General features: G+C 38.9%; 1 protein-coding gene across 1 annotated transcript; it reads right to left on the reverse strand.

Moving 5' to 3' along the window:
• Positions 1–404: 404 nt before the first annotated feature.
• ap1g1 (adaptor related protein complex 1 subunit gamma 1) lies at positions 405–25,004 on the reverse strand. Its single transcript, XM_042490684.2, has 23 exons — positions 24,865–25,004; positions 17,876–18,079; positions 17,620–17,744; positions 16,495–16,636; positions 16,256–16,352; positions 14,656–14,732; positions 12,927–13,022; positions 12,401–12,481; positions 12,214–12,312; positions 12,075–12,130; positions 11,863–11,976; positions 11,254–11,394; positions 10,068–10,122; positions 9,714–9,836; positions 9,496–9,585; positions 9,249–9,373; positions 8,995–9,099; positions 8,711–8,852; positions 7,435–7,561; positions 7,135–7,239; positions 6,792–6,952; positions 5,374–5,472; positions 405–5,233 (listed from the first exon to the last, which is right to left on the reverse strand). Exons 2-23 carry the CDS (start codon positions 18,074–18,076, stop codon positions 5,132–5,134), a joined length of 2,463 nt encoding a protein of 820 aa, XP_042346618.1. The 5' UTR covers positions 18,077–18,079; positions 24,865–25,004; the 3' UTR covers positions 405–5,131.
• Positions 25,005–25,008: the final 4 nt, after the last annotated feature.

The following is a 25,008-nucleotide window of genomic DNA, read 5'->3' on the forward strand; positions in this document are numbered from 1 at the left end:
GGTGATGGTGAAGTTCAGATGGATCCTTGTTTCGTTCTTAGGAAGTGAAACTAAAATAGCAGCTGCAGGGCTACTAATTGTGCTTTTAACATTTTTGAATTTTAGTCCCTCATAAATAATTTTTCTGATCAATTAATAGCAATCCTAAAATAGAAAAATCAACATAAACACACACACACACATATATATTCATTAATAATCAAAAAATATTTGTTTCTGGCTAATTAAAAACAATCTGAATGCAGAGGAAATCAAAGTACACACTGATGTAAAAATAGATTTTGACAAATTTGTATAATCTCATATTCACATTACTCGCATCCCTAAAAAAAGAGCCCAGCACTCATATTTATTGGACCAGACTGTTCCACCACACCCCCAAACCAAGAAAACAAACTACCATAGTTGAGCTAGATTTTTATTTGACTTTTTATTCGCTTGATCATTTTCTCCAACCCAAAGACAAGAATACACAGCATAAATTGAAAATATCCCATTTAATAGTTTACAGCTTCTCATCTTTAATCATCATTTCATACTTTCAGTCTGACATTCACACTCACCTTGAAGTCATGGAACTGGGATTCAGTTCGACATGTCAAACTTGACTGGAAAAAAGTGAACCTCATGCCTCCACCCTCCCCTAACAAATCAGACACCATAATGTTTTACGGTCAGGACAGGCCTGGGGGGGTTACAAACAGATTTGTTTTCAAAATACAATATATGCATTTTTTTTTTCTTGATTCAACAGGGAAAGTGAACATGGGTGACAAATTCAGATGCTCTTCCAAGCCCTTTACACACTGAATTCACCCCAACAAATAAAAAAAACAAAAAAACAAAATCAATTATCCAATTAATCCAAATGACGTGTGTGCACTTTCATCACTCTTAAAAACATTAACAGTATTGTGTGAGTACTATCTGAACAGTTTCCTATTGTACATGTTAGTACTGACCCATGAACGTGGTGTGACAGATTTTTATAATTTGAACTTTTCTTGCATTTCAAAAAGAGTCTCAGGTCAAGAGTAGAAATGACATTATTTACACTGGTTTTCACATGCAGCTCAGAAGCTGAAAGTTGAAATTGCAGCCAAAAGTCATGTCCTATCTAGATAAAAGACATGTCGCACACCATCACACTCTCTCAAGCATGACTATTTTCTCTCTCTGTCCCACTCTCTCGCTCACACACGCACACACACACACACACATACACACACACATCCTCACTCACACTAATATCACCTCAAACGCTGATCACATCGCTGATGGGTATTTTCTTCCATTTCTTTTCTTCCTTTTAAGTTACAGAGTCCAAAGCACTTATTTTGGGTTCATTTCCATCTGTACATTTTAAACTGCATGAATTTACGTTTTTCATTGAAAGAACTGATCAGATGTGATTAACAAGGGTACATACTGGTTGAATAAGACATTACAAACAACACCAACAAAAACATTCAGGAACAGATGTATGAAACTTCCTTTCCCATCCCCGTCAGCCTTCCATTTTGCACAGCTCCCCCCTGTGGTTATTAGTTTGTAGCACAGGCTTGTCTTAGAGCCAAAAAAAGCAGCACTCCATAAATACAAAATGAAATAGGTCCTAACAGAAAAAAACAAACCATTGCCTTCCTTCCTCATTACCTGCCAAGATTCCCATGAAGTTGAATTTAAAACCATGAGGGCTCAGATCAATTTGACATGATGTGTTAACAGCCCTGCCTTTTGTAGCGGTGACTACAATGTGAAACTAAAAGGTGCGCCATGCAGAGGCAAATTACATCAGCAATAAGAGACACAAAGTGAGGAAGCAAAAAGAAAGCCCTGCACTGTTCAAACCCAGGGAGGGACACTGCTGCACCAACATCTCTGGATCCACTTAATAAAACTTCTAGCAGGTCTTGTCCAGACAAAACTCTAATCAAATTTAAACCTACTGACCATACAGGGAAAAACAAATCACAGTGAGGTTAAAAAAATCTCCTAGTGTAGCACAAGTAGTGGCCTTGCTTGATTGAGACATGATGCTTTTAGGGAGAACGCGGTTAACCCAGCAACTGTGAGCGCTTACACACCGAGAACACAAGGCATCATTTCAAGAATCAATTTGTGGGTTGAAGGGAGTTTAATAGATCAAATTGTCAAGAGTGCAGAACACTAACCACCCCAGGCCAGAGGGAAGTTACATCAGTGGCGAGGAACCTGCTCCTCTCCGAAAGAGGGCGTGGATACATGAGGCGTTTGAGGGCGGGGAAGCAGATGAAGCAAGGTGCCACTTCTGCTGCTGTGCAGCACTGTGCTTAGGTTACTCAGTAGTACATCATTCAGACAACATCTGTTGATAGATCCAAACCTCATTTCAGCATCCAAAGGAACCCAACAAGTAGCCTACCATCTTTGTAAAAGAAGTAAAGATGACACATCCGATCATGAATGAAGTATGAAGAATAGTAAATCAAATGCAGCTCAATTGCATCCTATTAAGGTTCTTTTTTTTGTACATATATGCATACAATTATACTTCCTAGCTAATCTTTTTAAGTCTTCATGTGGGTTTTATTTAATTTGATCAGCTTTTGTTTGTTTTACAACTATATACAATGTACAGGCAGCAGATCATATATCTTTTACAATGAATGAGTGATGATACAGGGGAGTCTTTATAGACTGATGTTGACTAGATCCATTTAGACAATATACATTGTGAATAATTGGAATTTTTAGAAAATGGTATCTAAAAAAAGGATGAAAGATAGTACAAGAGACAAAATTGTAAAAGCCCTCAATATGTACAGAAAAAAGCCAATATAGCATTTGTCAACAACAGAAAAAAGTTAAACTGAAATAATTTTCTCCATATACACATATCATAGCTCAAAAATATTTCCAAAGCTAATAGTCTCTCTGATTTGGTCACAGAAGTAAGAAGATAGTGAAGCATAGTGAAAAGAAGTATACAGCCTGATTGAACATCTGAGGATCTCAACACAGCGTCGCAGGGCTGCTAAGCTTGTTAAGTAATGAGATGTACAAACTACCATTAGTTTCTCTCATGGAGATGCTCCCCTTGATTGCAATTCGTGACTAAACAAAGCTGTCGATCTACTGCAACTAAAAGTTAACAGAAAGAGAGATCATTGTGAGGTATTAAGGTTACTGTCCCCGACAGCATGGTCAGAATTCTGATTTGGAGAAGACGAGAGCCAAGAAATCATACTAACAGTCACCACAGAACGACCCGTCCCAGTACCTCACCAACTGATCCAAACTCACACTTCATTTGTTGACAGGGGGGGGAATCTTTCTGAGATTTCACTTCAAAACAGCATTTATACTGTTTAAAAACACTTGATGCCAGCCTATGAAAAGTTTACATCGATTAGCTGCCATAATCTTTGAGATTTGCTTTGTTTTTAGGATTTGTTATTGATAACATCCAATATGCATTTTAATGGTAAGACTGCCAAATGGTACAGGAAAAGAAACAATCAGGATCATGTGGCTATAATTTATGTTTTTTTCAAAACAAAGACAAAAAGACATCGCTGTGGACATGCAGGTCGGCCAGTATTAGTGGGTGACTGATTATTAACATTTTATAAGATATAGAAGTGAAAAACTTATTAAATGAGGTGATACCAATTTAAATCCATCAAGACCATTTCCCTCAGATTGAAAACACGATCAGCACACAAGCAGACTTACAAACGAAGCTCATACAGAACTCAATAGTTCAGGGGCTTTTATCTAGCCAAGTCAGAAAGGCACATCACTTTGATATCAGGCATAAATAATTAAGTCAAATTACTGCAGAAATAAAACATACTTTCACAAAAATAGTGCCAATAAGATGAGCGTCCCCATCAAAGAAGACAGCCATGAGAAAGCAGACTTGAGGGGAAAAAAGCATTCAGTGCATGTAACTACATTCATAACAAGCTTCATTTACATGTATGTGCATGGTGACTAAGTTCAACCAGGTTAAACAATTCTGAAATGTGTCTAAATTTGCAAGCTAGACTGTGAGGACACAGATGCAGAAAAAGTGTTAATGTAGATCTCCAACACCAATGCAATCAGCTTGTCTTCAGATAAAGTTCAGGCCTGGATTTTATCCATCCTAATGAATGAACCTCCTCAAACTATGCAAAGCAATTAACCGTTGAATTTACTGTACAGATCTAAAACTAAAGCTACAGATGAGATGATTTCAGGAGAGCTGTGCGGGAAAATCTGAGCACATTCTCTGAAAAACAGCCACAGATGATCAAACTGGGCGTGTTGGATGAGTTCATGCTCTTATTGTGAAAAAAACAAATGTAGACTACTTCCTATAGAAACATAGGATAAAGAGGCCTACTACCAGAGCCAGAAATTCCCCTCTGAGCTTGAGGCAAGGTGTGACTGTGATCCTATCAATGCTCAAACATGCTTTAAGCAAATTAATGTAATTCAAAATGAATACAACTCTCTGACAAGTTATATCACTTAAAATGTGGAGAGTCAAAAAAAAGAGGGGTTTACCAGGAAGTTTATGACTGCACTAAATAGACCTTCCAAAGCTTTTTCTGCTGCCATCATTCGGACTAAAGGTTCATATAAAAAAATCTGAATGCGAAGCCAATTATAAATATCAATGGAGCAAAGTGTTTCAACAGCATTTTAGCTTAATTATAAATTAAAATAAAACTATGGTTACTGCAGTGCTCAGTGTAGGCGACACTTCTTCTCTACAGTGACATGAGAGGTTAAGTGTGCCACAGTAAATGGTGTGCATATGTGCTTTTGTGGGTGGTAATGGTGCTGGGCGGAGGGTGTATGTGGAAAGTAGTACTACTACACAAAAGACATCATGAAAACCAATTAAGAAAGAAAAGAGAAAGTTCACTGATTGATATGTTTTCCCAATTATTCTGGTGATGTCAATAGTCAATAGGGTCTTCGTAACATCTGTATTTTTCTCCTGTGTTAGATGCTCTGCTGCTTCCCATGCAACTCGAGGGCAGCGGACTGCAGTGACGTCACAGGGGGATCCGTTGGAAGAAAGGAGGGAGGTGAAAGGAAAATCGTTTTCATAGTTCCCTTGGTCGGGGCTTTTAAGAGCAACAGAAGCAGCTCATCACTGCCAGGACTGAGGGGGGAAGTTATTAACCTCAGCCAGGTCTTGCACAGGTGAGCCTTTGAGGGTGTACGTCAGCTTGATCCTCATTCGTAGCTGTTGCTGAAATTTTGTGAGGATGATCGTGTTTATAAAGGAGGAAATTCTTGCATTTGAGACTGCGCAGGTTTGTAATGTGTGCCAAGAGTGCGCCAAAGGATAAAAGAATGAAATGAAACACAATTTGTGCAGGACAAACTCACCTTCTGTGGGTTGAGGACTCTGATGACCTGTGTGACAGTTCCCTGGTTGAGTGCTGGGACAACATTACTGCTAGGGGAGAGGAGCTGCAGCTGGAATGTCTGACAAACAGAGAGGGGACAGTATGTTACATGAAAATTTGATGATACCCAAGAAGAAATGGGGTCATCACTGCAGTGTAAAACAGGGATGCTCACATTGATCGTACACTGACCACAATTGATGGACCTTCAAATTTAAATGCCTCACTTGTAATTTTTTAATTTGTCGCTAAGATAATGGTGGTTGTAAAATAGGTTTTGCAGAAAAATAAATGTCACTTAAAGTGTGTTTTGTTGCCTTATCCATCATCGCTGCCAGATCTCCATGACAGTATTTTACTTATTTTATTTTACTGTCTAGCCAAACTCCGGCTCAGGAAGGCGCCATTACTGATGGTGGGACTCAGACAGTAATGCAGTGAGGCAGCAGTATCTCATGGCTGCCTGCTGGGTACTGATGCCTGCAATAGCTTATTCAAAGCTATGCTTCCAGAGGTTTTTTGTTGTTTTTTGCGGTTTAATGTTTTAGAATTCTGAAAACTATTTAGGCCAAAAAATCTGATGCAAATTCTAGACTACAGACACAGGTGCTACTCTGACACGGCAGAGCAAAAATGCAAATAGCAGCACTTTTCAGGAAAACAGCATAATACTTTAGCTGTGTAAGAAAGTTTTCTTCGGCCACAAACGTTCTCATTTTACAGCTAAACAGTACACCTAAATATATTTCTTAAAACATCTGAGGTGAGAAATAGGCAATGCAGCATAAAAATCTTGATTCATATTTAATCAGCTGTACTTTGTCAGTATAACACAGTTCACAAACAGTGACTGACATAACTGAAAGCTGCGTTAGAGACTCCTCTGCCCTGATTGGTTGTTTTCATTCACATAAGGTGAGGCCATTATAAGCAATAGGTGGAGGCAGAGGAACATGCTATTATTACAGATTAGCTGTCTCCGGTATTGTGTGAATACAGTGACAGTTCAGCAAATATGACAAAAAATATTTCATAAAAATTACAGAGTACAGCTTAATGCTTTTGTAGACAGTAAAACTTAACACGCCAAAGAGATTGCTATTCAATAAATTATTAATCTCCCCTGGTATTCTTTTAAAAGTTAACTGTGCTTTCAGCTTACAGATCCTAAATGTACATTAATGCAGGTTCTGCACACACGAGGTACACATTAATGACACTGTCTGTTATTAAATCTGAAGTGCAAAACCCGTGCAAAGCTGTAAGACATTTACATTGTAATACTACACAGAAAACTCATCATTAATGAAAACAGTTATGCTGAAGAACATATTTTAATATTATAATATTATATTTAATTCAGCAATTTAACATCACAGTCAGATTGTGCCCGCTTACCTTTGGTACTGCAGCCTGAAAAACGAAGTCTGTCATATCTGCCTCTGTTGAGTTGGAAGCATGGATGGTGATGACGGCAATGTTTGGGTTGGGATTAGCTCTCTCAAATGTGAAGTCTATTTTCAGACCATTTTTGTTGTACGCCGTCATAGGAGGAATAGCTGTACAGAGATTTCAGAGGAGCAGACCATCAAACGATTTAGAAATATGATCAACTTACATTTCATTGGATGTGTCATGGTAATCCAATAAAAGAAAACACAAGTGCTTTAATACATAAGGACAAGACCACAAATTACTGTATATCTGGGAACCGAAGGTCGAGGGGAACAACAAGACTCACCTGCAGCTGCAATGTCATTAAACAGGGGCTGTGAGGAGAGGCCATCCAGGAGGAAAGAAGGTTGGGAAGGGGGCACAGAGGGAGCAGGAGCAGGGGTTGGGCCACCTGGTAATAGGGGATAACAACACACAAGGGTTTCTGTTCACTTTTTTTTGTATCAAAACCAGACAGTGCCAGCACTACGTTACTGCTGAACAGGAGCAGGCCCACTGCGGACATCACATTCACACTGGTGACAAACACAAGGTCCTTGCTTTGCTCTAAAAGGGGTAACAGACAGCTTTAAAGAGAGCATCTTACCACTTAGCGAGAGGTCACCCAGCAGATCAAGCAGCTCTCCTCCAGCTGAGGCAGGCTTGGTGGGCACCGTGGTCTGGATTACTGGCACCACATCATTACCACCCAACAGGTCTAATAAATCATTAGCCTGGGGAATAAGACAACATTTGAACATGAGAAAATGCCTGATATAACAATACTCAACTTGTTACACCCTGTTTCCATCAGTCCAACACTGCATCCGTTTTAACAGATTTCCATTCGGTGGTGGATTTAATTCGACCTAACCAATTTAGCATCATTGTAAGTCCACAGTGATGTGTAGCCATGACAACAGGCCTGTTTTACTGTGGTTTTCAGAGTGGAGTGGAGCAAAGTGAACCACAATGTTGGGTGATATTGAGAAGACAAACTGATCTAGAATAGCTTCGATAGCAGTGTCTATCTTGTTATATAGCGCTTGCCATTGTGGTCATTAGTCTACACTGGTTCTGGCACATCACTTGTCAGCTGTGGGTCCACAAAATTTCCACGCTGGCATGTTCCTGCGATGCACCAAGCAGGCAGAGTCTGCACACCATTTGACGTGTACTGTAGCCGCCACTGAATTTGAGCAGCATACACATCACCACCAACTTGTAATACAATACAAACACAAATAAAGGGAGATTGATTTAACAGCGAACTGCTGAATGACATTCAGGCCTAAATAAAATCATATTGTGAATATTTTTGCCGATGTGGGCAATTATTTGTCAACTAGGAAATCTACCGTGACTTTTGTCATGTAGACCAACATCGTTGTTTGTTTTGTCAGCTGACAATCACATGGTCGCTTTTTGTATTCACCTAACATTTGTTTTTGTATTCACCTAATATTTTTATGTTGATGACTCATGCTCATACTGTACTCTTATTTTAATTTTTATGCTTCTTGTGTTCTCGCATTTTCTCCTGTTGCCTTTCAGTGCAAAGCACTTTGATGTGTAATGAAAAGTGCTATATAAATAAAATTGCCATTGCCACTGCCTTTGTGAAGTGGGTAGAATCCAAGGTCTGGAATCAGGAAATAAATTACCTGCAATATCTATTTATACACAATATCAATTAATAATAGCAATAAAAATCATAATTAATCATTGTTATTTGAAAAAAAAAGAAAAAAAAAGTTAATTTTATCTAGTTCATCACAGAAATAAAAAAAATAGTGTGAATAAGTATATTGTTAACTGTAAATCTAGTGACTTAAACCAAGTGGCTACTTCCTTCTCAATAAAGTAAAAAAAACTGCCCTCACCTGGTTGGCTGGCTGGGTGACAGGTGGTGGATGTTTTGGTTCCACCACAGAGGGCTCTGCCTCCCCATTTGTCTGTACAATCTCTGTGGGGCCATTTGTAGCAGTTTTCTCCATAATTGGCATTCGCTCTAGGAGAGCTGGCCTAAAGTCAGGGAACAAGCAGGGAATTAGGAGGGAGACAAAAGATGCACCAAACTTAACCACTGGAGGATATCCATTATCTACTAATTGGTAAAATGTGGTCATGGTGATGTGATTTTTTGTAGCGTTTAATGCAGTTTCACCTCATGTGGTCGTATTTCTTGAAAAGCGCATTGTACTCCACAGCTCTCTGCTGAAGCTCCACATCGATGCTGCTGCCATATATCGAAACCACCTTCTTGATTCGGCTAAAACAAAATTTGAAATTTTGCAGGTTAGAAAGGGGGAAAAGTAACATTGGCAATGACTGGTAAGCTTTATAACTCAAAGAACCCAACTCATTTAACTCAAGAACCCAAATGTTTTCAAAGCTTCAGAGTGAAGGATTATTACTCACTTGACACTGCTGAAGCGAGTCGACAGCTTCATGATAGCAGTAAGGGAATATCCCCGGGTCACAGGTGTGGATAGGTTGGACACCAGGAGGCCTTCCAGTACGTCCAGAACCTCATCCTCTGTCACCTGAGATCAAAAGGAAGGGGAAAAAAAACACTTGATGTAGAGTTTCTCTGAGGTCTGAAGTTTGTGCATAGTGTGCTCTTTGGTCTGTGCTTGTGTCTATGTGTGTGTGGTATTTGAAATACCTGGATGGGCTCCTCCTCCTCGCACTGTCCAGAAACTAGCAGGTCCCCGTACTCTCCTATGCACCAGGACGCCACCTGCACTAAAGGTTGCTACAGAAAACAGAGAAACACAATGAAATACAGTACAAACAGAGAATTGATTAATAAAATCTACAAGTGTATTCTTCAAAGATGGAGATGTCCAAAATGTAATTATGACCCAAACCAGAAGTGCTGACCTGTGAGATGTCATCCAGCAACGCCTTGTAAAGTCTCTGTACTGTGTAAGCGTGCATCTCCACACTGTTGGTGATGAGCTGGATGAGATTGGGAACCGAATCGTCTCGCACATAGCTCCCTGCCTGTGAGGGTGAGCCGAGATGTCGATGAGAAATGGAAATGAATCTCAAATAGTTAGTTGTGTGTTTCCAGTAAAACTAAAGAGGAGTTGGCTGAGGAGGTTTATTACCAGATTTGATTAGATCGTTAGAGGTACTCTGGGTAATAATTGTATTATTATGCACACTGAGGATTAATTCCAAGAAACAATCAAAAGCATTAGAAGCACTGGAGTGGTTCTGTAATACACGTACTGTTGTCAGGACTCTCATAATGGTGTCTATGTGCCATCTTTTCGACGGTGCATACCTGTAACACAAATTGCACACTGATTAGTCCCAGCAAAGGACTTCAGATGAATAACAAACATACATTATTTATTTAGACTCTATACAGCCAGGAGATAAATGCTGTCAGAAAATAAATGGTATCAGCATGGTCTGTCAGACGATGGATCACTCATTTTATCATCATACAGCATTTCAATGTTAGCCACGCCCCACCCACTGTGGTACCACAAACAAACTTTTAGTGTCAGATTATGTTATATACTGTACTCTGTAACTCCTTTTAACAAACATAACTGACATTGAATCTACATGAATTCGAGTTCATGCATATACAATTACTAATAACAGGTTCAAGCAACTAGGACCTCTGCCTTTAAATTGCAAAGAAAGACAAATCTTTTTTACAGCTTTAAGGCCCTGACACACCAAGCCAATGATTAGCTGTCAGTTAATTTTGCGCCATCAGAGAGCATCGGTTGATATCATCTTTGCAGCATGTCCTGCACCATTGGCCCTCGACGCTTTTTTTCAGCCAAGTCAGCATTTTGATTCGATCGATTTGAGACGACAAAACCAGTTGAATTGACAGTTCAGCTCAGTGCATAAGAGGCAAAACAGAATCAAGGAAAGTAAACAAACAGCTAGAGTCAAGAGGGAGTGAGACTGAAAAAAACTTGGTATGTAAGGTAAGATTATTTTTCTTTAGCCATTGAGCTCTTTACCAGAAACATTTCCTGATGGTTTGTGTTATTTTTGGCTAGAGCACGGTAAATATGCTTTGTTCTTTCAACATCGGATTGTGTTGTTAATGTGCTAACTGGCTAACCAGCATCATGACGGTTTCCCTTTTTGAATGATGGTTCAAGACTTCCTGGAGAGTTATTTCCTCTCACGCAGGCTAAGATTGTAGGTGCTGGTTGGCCATGGGTAGTAGTCTTTGCAGCATGCTCATGTGCAACTTTTTAGCTGAGTCACAGGCAACTTAAGGTGGTGTGACAATCGGCTTTCATTGCCACTAGCTTTCTGACGTCAGTTTGATGTGTCTGAGCTTTAACAGATTACAAAAGTCATAGAGAATGTGCATGAAAATATTTCAAAACAGCCAAGCACATGTGTACTGTCCAGTGTGGTCTGTGTTTCAGTGCCTTACTTCTCTGCAGCTAGAAAGACTCCTGATGCACAGTCTGCTTTGAACTCTGGGTCACAGGAGTCCAGGAAGTAGAGCAGCTCTTTCATCATGCCTCTAATGTTGTTGCCGTTAACCAGGGCGAAGCTCAGTTCCATTGCACGTCTGCACAACAAGGAAAAGTAGACAAAGGTCAGAAAAAACAAGGCTAAATAGTGAGAAACGTAAAACTGTTAAGAACAGAAATAGACATTGTTTTGCTTTGAAGTACATGCTAATTGCACAATAAAATGGCTGTAGAATAATGACACCATTTGTGTTCAGATTGGTTCCCTACACGCCTTGCTTTCATCATCATCTTCATTTTAAGCTTCAACGAAAGTGCGATAACAACTGAGCATCTAAAAGTAGCTATCAGTAGCTATCACCAGTTATCAAAGAGTATCGATGTAAGTTCTTTACAGTTACCATACCCAATAACAGAAACAGCAGACAGCTCTGAAGAAAACAGAGAGCATTCTGGTTGTTTTTGCAACAGTGTCTCTAACAATAATATCACTTGGAAACGCTACAGGGGGAAATGTTGAAAAGTTGTCAGTTTCCACTTAAAGTAATTTGGACAGTGTGAATCACCTCTTGATGGACACATCCAGGTCTTTTAAACAATCCACGATGGTGCTCCGATGCCTCTGCACTGCGTTGTGGTCTGTCTGTACCGTCTTTAGTAGAGATGTCAATGCCACGTATCTGGAATGGCGTTTAATTCAAAGATATTATCAAGAATTGACAATAACATTTTGATGACTCAATGCATGTAAGATCAAGTGATATGAGCAATGAATTACCTTATATTTTTGTCATTGTTTAGCAGGAAGCGACCTAGTATGTTAATGGCCAAGACCTGTAAAATAAAAGGGATTTTAGGCAAGAAAATAAAAATGACAACGCTCATATTAAGTTTTCTTTTATATCCAACTAACTCACCCTCAGTCCACTTTCAGACTTGATGTCCATTATGGTCAATACAGTCTCGTAGAGGATTGCATTGCCTACATTTTTACTTGTCTCTGTGTTTGTTGCAACCTGTGAGTACAAATACCATGCATATGTCAAAATAACACTCACTCTGAGAAGATTTTAGCCAAGAACTGTGATTACATGTAATTCAAACCTGTGCAAGGATGTCATTCATTGCTTCACTGGAGTCGTCATCACTCTTGCCTAAAATTCGCAGTAGTCTCAATATCCGCACCTGGGGACAGAAAGCAGCAGTGCCGTCAGTTCACTTGACAAGTGTAATTTAACGTATTGACGCTCACGGGTAAATGCTGGTTTCTTTTGCCCCACTCAGTGCTTGCTGCTGGTCTGTTGTTATTTTGGTTCTTTTTAACTGGCACAACTTCGCCTGCTTTGGCTGTAGGTGTACTTTAAATACTTTGTTTTTGTAATTCTGACTGTTAACCCTCCGATTTAAAAAAATATCTAAACCAAGATTGGGACATTTTAGCACTGATGTAAGAGCTATAATATTCCTTTTATTTTCTCTGATGTTTCTGTTGTAATGAAACACAGTTGATGTCATGCCAACATCACGAGTTCTGATCATGGTTGCCCATAGTATGGTACAGCATGTCCACCCAAATCAAAATATGCACTTCGAGTAGAGGGTACTTGCATACAGAAAAAAAGTGGTTTACCTGCAGAAAAGGGTCGCTTATGCCTGACACATCATGCTCAGGAGAGTATCCAGACATGATTAGGTTCTTCAGGATTCTCACCAACTGTGGAACCAGCTATAAAAAGACCAACAACACAACAGAAAAGGAGAGGCGTCATAGCATTTTGTGTAGATCTCTCACATTTTCTACTTTTCTTCTTTAACATTTAAATAATATTGTCCTTAATCCTTAATTAACTTTTCAAGTTAATAGCCAGCCAGCCAAACTCTTATGAAGAGCATTTTTGTTCATTGAGGTATTATAGTTGGAAGTTAGGTGATTGAATAGCCAAATTGTTGAAGTTGTGAAAATCAAAACCTTGATCACACAAAAACATTGGGTTAGAACATTTGGCTTTGAAAGAAAAACAAAATGTACATTCACACTTCTTTCCCTCCTGAATGATGCTAATTAAACTAATATACATTTAACTAGAGTTTAATTCAATGCCAACAAAATGCAACTGTATTCTGAAAGGAAACGTCACAGTGATCAATTTTCTAATCTACGTACTCTTGATCTCTCAATGCTTTCTAAAACAATTTATGAAAATGTAACCTTTAAGAAACACTCCAACACTTTGGGAAACCGTTTTATGTCTTATCCATCATTAAATTTAAGGATTATATAAAATTGTCATCTCTTCGCACTCTTGGATGTAACGGTGACTAGCATACAGATACAGCATGTAAATAAAACAGGTTTGTATTTGTTAGAGGGCCTACTTTTTTCACTTTTAGTTTTATTTTGGCCTGTTTCCTGTCTTTCTGTTGCACCAGAGTACACACGTTTCAGACCCCAGGAGCTCAGAGATGAAATAATCTACATTTTCTCCTCTGCTATAGATATTATGACAAATAAGCAACCCAAAATGCCAGAGTGGGGACCTAAGAAAGTTACTGACGTAAAGAAGCTACCCTCTAACAGTGACACAGATAAATTGAAAGTCGTCTATTCCTGGTGGAAACACCTGTGGCAATTACGTGAAAACACACCGACCCAACTGCTTTTAAATAAATAGTGATCAAATGAGTAGCATAATTAGGCAAAATGACACTGAAAACAACAGTGAGAAATGTATCTGACAAATGGACCAAAATATTATTTTATAATATTCAAAACACTTACATAGTAATGATCACTGTACAAGTTAAGGAAATTAAAATTAGAAACAAAAACACAACATGAAATTACTCAACACAAATTTGGTTACGTCTGAGGTGAGTGTGAGGAGTGATTACTATTTACAGCATGCACCAGCTATGAGATCAGAATGTACTCTTACCTTCTCATTCTAACACAATGCAGGAATTGTAACAAAGACAAATGACAGAAAAAATATGAGGTAGATGTTAGGGAGGGGAAACTGGAAATCATTCACTTTCAGAGAGCTTAAAATAATGTTAAGATCATGAGCATGAGGGATGGTGCTTCTGGCACAGTTTTACAACTAGAGAAGGAGAGGTACAGCAGCAGTTGAAATACAGAGGAAAAGACAGTGGTAGGAGATAAAAGATTGAGACATACTTTGAATGTAGAGCAAACCTGTAGCACAATCCAAGCCTCAAAAGTTTAACATGTCTGTCTAAGCTTAGCTATACCAAAAAGGAAATGTGTACGCAAAAGGAGAATGAAATGTGATGTGGGCTTAAGACAAATGCTTTAGTAACTACTTTAAGGTCTTTTAGGCAAAATAATCTGTTTGTACCTTTCTGAAGTGGGCCAGCATGTCGGGACTTCTTTCACACATCTCAGTGAGGAGGACAACTGATGTATGAAGAACACCTGAGGGAGTAGACAAAGTAAAAGTTATATAAATATTTTTTTTCTGACAAGAGTTTGTTTAGTTTTGTTCTCTACATGACCCATTTGTTATTGGGCATTCAGACCTAAAAACTCAAGGGACTATGTTGGTGGGTGCACTGTGGGAACAGACAGTACAATAAAAAACAATTCAGGAGGGCCAGTTTTAGTAACAAATGCATGAGTTTGAAGGCTTACTATGGCCAAAGCCACTGCAGGTGGGGGGCAATAGAGAGACAGGGAGAGTGATGGGACAATGAGGAGAGAGATAGATTGCGTGTGTGAGAAAGAGACTGTACATACACACATCAGGTCAGGTCTGGACAGAAACTGTGCAGGTTCTTATAGAGGCAGGCCTTATACTTTTGATACAAGCTCAACTTGGCAATCCTGCTGTGCCAGTGCACTGATCTCTTTGAAATATATGAACATGTGTTATTGCCATGCAGTGCTTTTGTTAGTCTGAACACTGACTTAATAACAAACATACTCAATCATTCAGCTTTCACAACATCTATGTACTGGATGTGCCAAGTGACAGACAAGAGGTAATCTGACTGCCATGCTGCTATAAATGTGATTTATGCTCATTACAAAACATGAACCAATAAGCCGTCCTTGCTCTTGTATTTGTTTGTGTCATTATCCAGGCTGGCCAATCGCACAGGGGCCAAAGTCAGTTGTCTAAAATAATAACTAACTCTACTAAATCTACTATAAGTTTATCATGCAGGCTAATCATTTCCTAGTGAACTTCTCTGAATGTTACAAGGCTGAAAACTCATCATATGAATGACAGCAGTGGAAAGCAGTGCTGGGGTCAGAAATGTGTTATGCCCTGATATGATGTTTAAAGTTTGTAGTAGGTTTTTCACTTTGCATTATCTAAGTCTGTAAATTCTTTTCATAATTCTTACATTTCAGAGAACAAATGTAGGTCGGGTGTTAATATTACAGTGAATAGCACATTATACATACGCAGGTTATGTGTGATGATTACGAATCCAACATTTACTTCGATGTTTGATCATTTATTTACATATATGCTAGCAATTCCTAACAAAGCTTGATTGATATTTTTGTGTCTTGTCACACCATCTTGTGTAATGGTGTGACAATGGTGTACATTGCAGGACAGACAATAATGTCCAATAAAATAGCATGGAGACACTGTGCTTTCTGTAAATGACCTTATCTGAATCATCACTACTGCACTGGCACACGATGTCAGAAGATCAAGTTATTTCAGAGCTGTTACAATTTTTTTTCCTGTGACACACTGCATCTCCTCTAAGTGGGGTACACACAAGCCCCAGAGTTTATGACAGACTCATTAATTCCACTCTCCTCTGCAAAGGACATGGCAAAAAGGACAAGAGCTGCCCAGCTGTTCAGAGGAAAGCACTGTGAGTGGCAGGAAATAGGACGAAGTCTGCATTTGTGTAGGACAGGCACACTTCCCCCGCAAGCCAGCAACTGCATCCTGAAAAACCGTTTACACTTACCATGGTTTTTCTCGCTCAGCAGGTTTTTTGTGGCTGGAAGGAACATTTCCATAAGTTCTGGAACCTTCCTGATGACATGAACTGCACACAACGCCGCCTGTCAACAAATATTTAGACATATGAGGAAACGATCGGTCCAACCAAAGTGGAACTGTTCATGAGCATTCTTTCAAGAATAATCAACCACAGATTTAAAACCCTTAAAGTATCCATTCAAACATGACAACCAAGAGGCTTACTTTTTTCCTCAAGTAGGAGTTGGATGTTTTGAGCAGCTTCTCCACCTCCCCAGCCAAGTCACGACACATTTCTGAGGAGCCCATGCAGCCCAAAGTGCACAAGGCCAGACCCTGGACGTATTGTGTGCTGTGATTCAAGTCACTGCGTTGGGAGAAGAGCGTTGAATGAGCCATGGAAAAACAGACAAATAGATACAAGAACATTTTCGGACGACGGCTGCAGGTAAGCCAGATTTTGGGGCTCCAAATTGCCATCTGTTCATATTTTAAAGACCCCCTCCAGTGAAAATCAAGTTTTTAACATGTTTTTAAAATGTCCATATGGTGTTTTTGATATGTTAAAAGACATCACGAGCCAAATAAGCAGTCAATGTCATGGCTAACCATTTTCGCCTTGGCACTGCAGGGCATCAATGACAGTCTCAGTATTGTGGTTTCTGACTTACAGGGTATGCTAAGTCACAAACCTAAGGAACCAATCCTGCTGACTTGCAGCATGACGCTTTCCATAACATTAGGGCAAAACTAAGTATCAGAGGAGATGCCAGGCAGAGCTACAAATAGATATTTTCCAAGATAAGTTTCACTTTCACTTCAACTTGTCAGAGATGGCGATCAAAAACAAGGTTCATCTAAGAGTGAAAACACATTATCATTATTTGATAACATTGGGTCACGTTATCTATTGCTTATATTGTTTACCATCAGAGATTTGTGTGTTTGATGTGCGGAGTGAATTTGAACAGGAAAAATGGAGCGACAGATAAGGGACTCAGGGGCTGGATAAATTTGTATATTCATCAATCCAAACACACTAAATGTGACAGAGTTGTAGAGTTATACCAGTCATTTTATGTCATGATGGGATTTATTTCACCATGGAAAAAACTTCTAAATGTGAAATATTGATAAGCAGACATGAGATTTAATCAATGGCTGGAGAGAAATTTTAAAGCACAGGTCATTAATTTAATCGTTTACCAAAATCAAATAACAGCGCACTGCAAACAAAACAGCAAAAAAAAAAAAAAATATATATATATATATATATATATATATATATATATATATATATATATATATATATATATATATATATTCACTGAGGATCTTGCCTCCACTTACTTCTTAATGCAATTTGTCATTAGTAGGTGGACGTCCTGCCTCTCATCCAACAGCAGCATAGCCCCCAAATAACCTATTCGTTTGTCAGTGAACTTCTGGGACGCAATCAGCTTCAGGCACTCCAGCTGGAAAACAAGTGGTCATGTCACAAAACTGTCCAAATATGTAAGCTTTGTAACAATAGTCACTGGAAATCCAAAAAGCTTTTCCAATTAGTTCTGCCAATCCCATCATCTTCCACGATCACCAAACATACCTGCCCGAAGTGTGCTGGGTAGCCCAACATGTGCATATAAAGTAGCTTTGCCACATTTCTGCAACGGTATGTATTGTCTTCCTCTCTAAAGGACGAGCGGATAGCAGCACACTCTTTCTGGATCATCTCACGCTCCTCTGCCTGGGTCCGTGCCGTCCGGATAGTCCGGATCAGCTCCCGCAGTCTGATCGGAGCAGGCATTCTCTGAAAAACATTTAGAAAATAAATTTTAACAAATTGCCTTGGGGTTGAAACTAGACTAGACAAAAACAGGAAAGTTACACCTCTGACAAAGAAAATTTGAGAAAAACAAAGTGTGTCGCACGGTAGCATCTTACATCACTTATAAGCTACACTTAAAATGTGTCAGCCTTGGTTCATAATTACGCAGTGGATGTAGAGGAGATTTGATTGCTGACCAGCTGCACTTAAATGTAAATTTTACAGTTAGGAAGTTATTGCAGTGCATGGTAACCCATTTCATGGTTTTCAAGATTTCTCCAAATGACCTGATTTCTTATGCCTGAAAAAGCCTATTAACTTAGACTAAAAGAGTCAAATAACGGCTAAAAGCCTGTCTTTTTTTAGGAGACAAATCAACTCTTAAAGCACTATAAACAAATATGATATGATGAATATTTGGCATAAGGAGGCAAACAGATGACTAATACTTTAAGAGATGCGTATTTTAAACAGTATTAAAAGTGCAGCAGCCAGCAGAAGAGAGTGGCAGGTGAAATTCCATTCCCTTGCGGAGAAGCTTCTGAGAGCACACAAGCTTTAAGCCACAGGAAGAGGTTTAAATATTTATAAGCACATACTTAGTTGTGTGAATAAATTCTCTCATGCACATATGTACTATTAACACCCAAATTAACTCCCATTTACAATAAATAAATAAATAATAATAATAATAATAGCGCCAACAGACACTATGCTCACTTCTTCAAAAGAGGTACATAGGGAAGGTGATGGCATGAATCAAAGCATTCCTGATTCTGTTGTATTGTAAATATCAACATTTTATTTATATTTTATATTACATTCTATATTTTATATTCCTCGGGTCACTTTGATAAATATTTCTTGGTTTTTAAGATTTTTGTTTTAAAAAATGTTACTGTTTGCATGCAGCACTACTAACTATTTATTGAATGCTAATTTGCTCACCTTGTGTTTTGGTTATTATAACGTTATTATTTCATGATCATCGAGACCTGAGTACTTAATTTGGTTCTTTTCATGTATTGCATGGATGTAATGACAATAAAAAATCCTTGATCCTTGACGTAACATTTAAAACACAACAAGCAGTGGTGAAGTGCGGGTTGCAGGGAGCTGCCATGCAACATCTAAGGAAAGCTGCGGTGGCCGCTTCAAGCTGCAGCTTGGGGATAGATTCACTTTTAGCCAGTATACCTGCCGACAGAGTCTTGTAACTCGTGTGACAGGTTGACCATGTTACAAAGAATTTTTTCCCACCTGACACACATGAAGATGTATCCCGGGCTCAGGAAAATGTAATTATTATGGCTACTCGGTGTGTTTTCAGCATAATATCTGAGACCTTTTACACAGAATTTATAGCATGAACAAACTATTGGACGGAGCTGAGAGAAACATTTTTTTCTATAAAAGGAAGTGTGTCAGCGATTCTTAAGTAGCTTACATTTTAACAAACTAAAGCCATTCTGAATATCTCAGGAAAACTAGGGGGCAGAACACGTAACACATGGAGAACAAAGAGACAGAACTTTTTAAATCTGTGGTTTATCTGATGAAAATTACGTCTTTAAATTGCCAGTGGAAAAACAGTAAGAAGTTTCAATTTGGTTCTCTTTGGATTTTCTGTACAACCTCCGCAGCACTGTCAATTGTTACCTTTGAAAGTGAATGTTGACATGCAGGTTCTCAACATCTGAATTTCAGCTCTAATCCTACTGGAACATTATTAGTGGCGCCCCTCTTCTTAGAAAGAGGTACAATTTTGTCTCCCACCTCATGGAGCCTTTTATCTGGTAGCATGCGGTACATAATTAAGCTGCTACAGCTACAGAAGCGATGGTAATTACTCGTCGAGCAAATCCATTTTCTCCATCTAACTAGTGCTGAAGCGGACCTTTGATAGACAGAAACAAAAGTATTTGGACATTGTAAATATAGCCTTAAATTACCCTTAAAAGTTGTGTGATGTGATGAACTAGTGAACTGCATTGCTCTGATGCACAACTTTTTCTCACACACAATGAATCTCTTTTAAATGAGAGACTGCATTGAAAAGTATTTATAAACCATTGGCTTTATTATCCAAGGTAGAGGATTTTAGTAATCGCAAAATATGTCACAACCAAATAGTTTACGCTTTTCCAATATAAATTACTAAACCACTGAAAGATTTTGTGAATTCTGACACATGCTGCTTTAATAATGCATATTTATATCTATTTTATAGTTGAGCAAGTATTTCCTCCAGCTGGATTGCTATCATGTTAAGCATCAGAGAAAAAAATTCAAAGGAGAGATTAGATGCTTTCTATTAGCCTGCAGATTTTTCCCCTACGATTTTCAATCGCAGTGTAACACCAAAGACATCTTTGTGTTGTGGCTCTGCGAGATTGTTAAACATAAAGCTGTGTCGTAACCATTTATCTCATCCAGAAGTGTTGCTGCTATTGTTCTCCCTAGAGCCCAGCCATAAGACTTGTGGAAATCTTGCTAGGTCCTGAGCTGGCTAATTGCCAGAGAGCCTTACATAGAAAGTCAACTCCAGCTCCTGTTCCCACATGACACCAATGCCAGCACTTATAGATTAGGTGACCATGAGGAATGAGCTTTAAATTAACCTAATGTGAACTTTAAATTTGTCTTAGAAACACTTTGCTTGCCCTGACGCTTTTTAGACCTGTATACTGTGGAGGTTTTAATTATCTGAATGGAAAAGAGGAAAATAACCATACCTTTTATAATCATTAACTATCGCTGCTGAGATCAAATGAAATTCTTTGAAACTATGCCACGCTATTGAGAGAAATAAGCATCCAGACATAGAGGGAATGAGGGCATCCTTTGTTGCATAAGGTAGTGGTTTGTAGAGAATTCACTGTGATCAAAGGGAAACGGGGAGGGTGGTCGGGCAAGGCCACACTTTAATAAAGCTGGAGAACTACTGTCCGTCTTTAACACCATTTAAATTACCTTGGCTGAATGGTCCTAGTGTTGGGCTCTATAAATCATGACTCTCCTCTCTTGCTGTGCTTCTAATCAAATGTGAACACATTAAAGAAAGTAACGCCAACCTCTGCTGAGAGCCGATTAAATTATATTCCTTGTTTTTGCAGTTGCAGTACAACGACAAATTCTTCTACTATCCAGACACATTATCTTACACATAAAATCCATAATTAGCATTAGTTTTTTATGCTGTTCCTATTTCAGGGAGCTGTGTACTTAATTTAAAGGACAAAACTTAAAGGAAGGTATTGGTAGGTGGATTAGAAAGACTGCAGGATGGAGAGTCTAGAGCTTTTTTCAATAGTTGGGCAGCAACAGCCTCAGGTTCACTCACCAAGGTCAGCTTTACTCAACCTTACAGCAAAGACAAAAAGGGAACTGTTCTGCTGTGCAGCCATACTACAGATCAAGGTTGTGATCAAACAGATGAGCGACCACAGCCCATACAGATTTTGTCAGATGAAACTGCTCAGTGCACCTGGGGATATCTGGCCAAAGTGTGACAATGACAAAAGGTGCTGGTCCACACCCTGCGCCAAAAAGTTGAATAAAAAAACAAAAAGACACCACCAACAGAAAACACTGTGTCACTAGACATTACAGGAGCCCCATACCAAGGTATCTCAGAGTGATACCCCAAAGATCTCTAAATTTCTTTAAGCCATTAACAACCTGACGAACACTATGGGTCATTTATTCCTCATTTTCACTGCATGGTTCAACTCAACTCAACTTGGTGTCAGACTGTGCAATATCATTAACATCTTTCCTATGTCGGCATAATTTACATGTACTGTGAAATGTTCATAACAAGCATTCACTCTCACGAGAGTTGGAGAGTCCGCACAGATTATCTTTCAAAGCCTGACAACCAGCAACAAGCAAAAAGCATGCCACACCTCCCTTGTACCACAGGGAGCAGACAACCTGAAGGCTGAGACATCAAACTAGAAGAATTAAGACAAAAAACACAATTATACATTAGATTATTGAACCCCATGAGGATTTTGTAAGAAAGTGAAAGCAAAGATTCAATAACCACGTCTACTGTCTTTGTTGGGAAAGTTGCACAGTGAAACTAGACAGAAAGATCATCAGACAGATGCAAGATATACAAAAGCACCACTGGGGAGAAACGTTTTCCCTGCTCAATTTGCCAAGCTGTTTTAACCTGCACTTTGTCTGTTTATTCTTTCTCTGTGCTCAGCTATGCACTCAAATGTAAGAAATGAAACACTATCTAAGCAGACCACTCTAATCCTTCTTATACCACCAACTCTAAGTAATTAACTCTGCAGCCATAAATAATTGATAATTCTACATACATACACAAGGAGGAGCAAACATGCAAGAGTGAAAATGACATCAAACCTGTATTGTATCAGTTTGAACAAATGTTACACTTGTATGCTGCTTCCTACATTCAAATGTTTAGTCCTGTACCTTTTGCAGAACATATGAGATGTATTCAATAGTCAAAACATTATAATAAGTGTTTCACATGTAAACATTTTTTGGGTAGCCCACCCAAATAGAGTTGAACACAACTTAATTTTTTTTTCAAATTTATGAATTTATCATTTCTTCTTTCAGTACAGAACAACTGATTAATCTTAGTTTGTATGTGAATAAAACTATTTGCTGCCACGCACTTTCCTCCTCCTGCCACAGTCTGCTAATGTATATAAATTCTCAGTCCGTTCAAGACACTGTTAAAGGTTTGTGAAATTACTTGTAGGTATATGTGAAAAAAAAACAGTGGCTTAATGGCTGAACCAGTGGGAGACTCTGCAGTTGCTCAACAGATCTCAAACCAACAATCAAATGCAGCATCATTGAGTTCAAATTAGGAACTAGCGGTGTGGAAACAGTTCATGTCATGAGCCCAAGCTATCATTTCTCCACTCCAAAATAAAAAGGTTCTAAAATGTAGTCTCAGTTAACCTACACAAACAGTTGTGTTTAAACTGTTGGGTTGCAAACTAGCCAGCAGGCAAAGCAAAGCAACAAACATTAACTCACTTTGTGGAGTTGCTGTTACTGTGAGAAGTGAACAATAAAGGAAAAATCTGAGAGAATAACAATCAGCGACTGTGCTAGTCAAACGTGATCAATAGAGAGGTGAAGCTAAATATATACTTTGATTGGCTATCAAGAAAACTGTCATTATTGGAAATCAAAGAGATGATAAGTACAAACATCAAATAATGCAAATAACTCTTTTCACTTCACCCTTTTTGAGAGTGTTCAGAAACCCCCCAGAGCTAATTTAATTCAGTGTACGAAAGACTGATTTGTAAACACAGTGGCAATACCTAGTTTAAATTTGTTGCTATAATATTTTAATATTGTGTGATTAATAACTGCTGAACTCACTGCTAAACAAAGTTCTACTTAATGCACCTGCTAAAGTAAGTATTATGCCACAAAGTCACAAATTCACTGTTGGCAGATCTAAAGGTTAGGTGGTTTTAATTAAGGTCATAGCTGTCTTGTTTCAAGCATAATGTTCCTGATTAAATCATAGTGAATTATTTAACATCAAAGGGCAACTTTGGATTCTGTTGACTCCGGGATATTTCCTCACCATAGCTTAACATTAGACAATCCGTCAAACAGTCAGTATTACCCAAGAGATAGTTGTCTATTTGGGGACTGGCACGCCTTGAATCTTCCACAACACTTGGGATGTGCCAAAAATGTACAGGAATCACCCAAACTGTGCGTCATTTGATCACTTCCTACTAATGGCTGACTTCCTTAACGTTAACCCATAAACTGTTTCTATGAAGACTGGTCTTTCTAACACTGTGTATATGCATTATGAAAAAGGCGTGTACCTTAACGTTATCTTTCCAATCTTCTTCTTAAAAACGATGTCAACACAAAGTAACAAACTTAAGAAACTGTAGCAAAAACGAGTCCACGTCCTTAATACGCTAAGCTAAGCGTCGTTAGCTTCCTGGATATGTAAATGCAACGTTGACGCGTTGGAGGATGTTTATCAAATGTTAGCAAAGTCTGATGCCATTACAAAGCTTTGAGGTAAACGTCAAATGCGTGATGTTAAAGCTTACGCAAATTACTCTTAGCAAGAGTCAGCTAACAACAAGCTAACACTGATGGTATTTTCAGTGAAAGGGCAACATTTTGGGTTGACACTACAGCAGTAGCTTCACCTTGGCTGACATCATTTAATGAAATGAAGGTTTACAGTAACAGCATTAGGCAATGTAGTCGAGCTGAAACGATAGGCCATCACGGGCTTGGCATGACACCTGAATCTGATCGCCGACTGATCAGGACATGGTGCAGTTTAGGCCTTCTTGAAGCATTTGGATTACCAAGCTAGCGAGTTAGCTAGCTACCTGACCACTTCTCTATTACCTGGTCCGAGTACCGCCTGAACTAAATGGCAATCTGTAAGCAGCTCGTTTGGGTAGTTAGCTTGAAAGATATAAAACATAAAGTTGGCATTGCGTGTTGTCACGACGATTATGGCCACGGCACTTAAATGGCTATTGAGCTTAACATCCCTAGCTCAGCAGGTAGTTAGCAAGGCTACACTACAAGACCAACCGTGCTAGCTAACTTAGCCGCTGACAGGCACAACCCCGGTGCACTGAGGGCTGCGACTTCCTATTCAGCGCCACAGTGAGAGTTGTCAACGTAGATACACACAAACCACTGACGATTAGTCACACGTAAAGACATTTTCACGCATTTCTGCCGACATATTATTGTTGGAATATACTTACTAGCCGTAATGACGCCAGAAAATACCTGGAATCTTATCTATTAGCAATGGAGGGAGGAACACACTAGACATGCAAAATGGTGGCTACTCCAGCCTCAGCACATCTACCGCAGGCGGAGGGTTACACTGACATATCCCAGAGGCT

The sequence above is a fragment of the Plectropomus leopardus genome, chromosome 1, assembly GCF_026936395.1.
Source record: "Plectropomus leopardus strain MGB_pleo_1.0 chromosome 1, ASM2693639v1, whole genome shotgun sequence".
NCBI lineage: Eukaryota > Metazoa > Chordata > Actinopteri > Perciformes > Serranidae > Plectropomus > Plectropomus leopardus.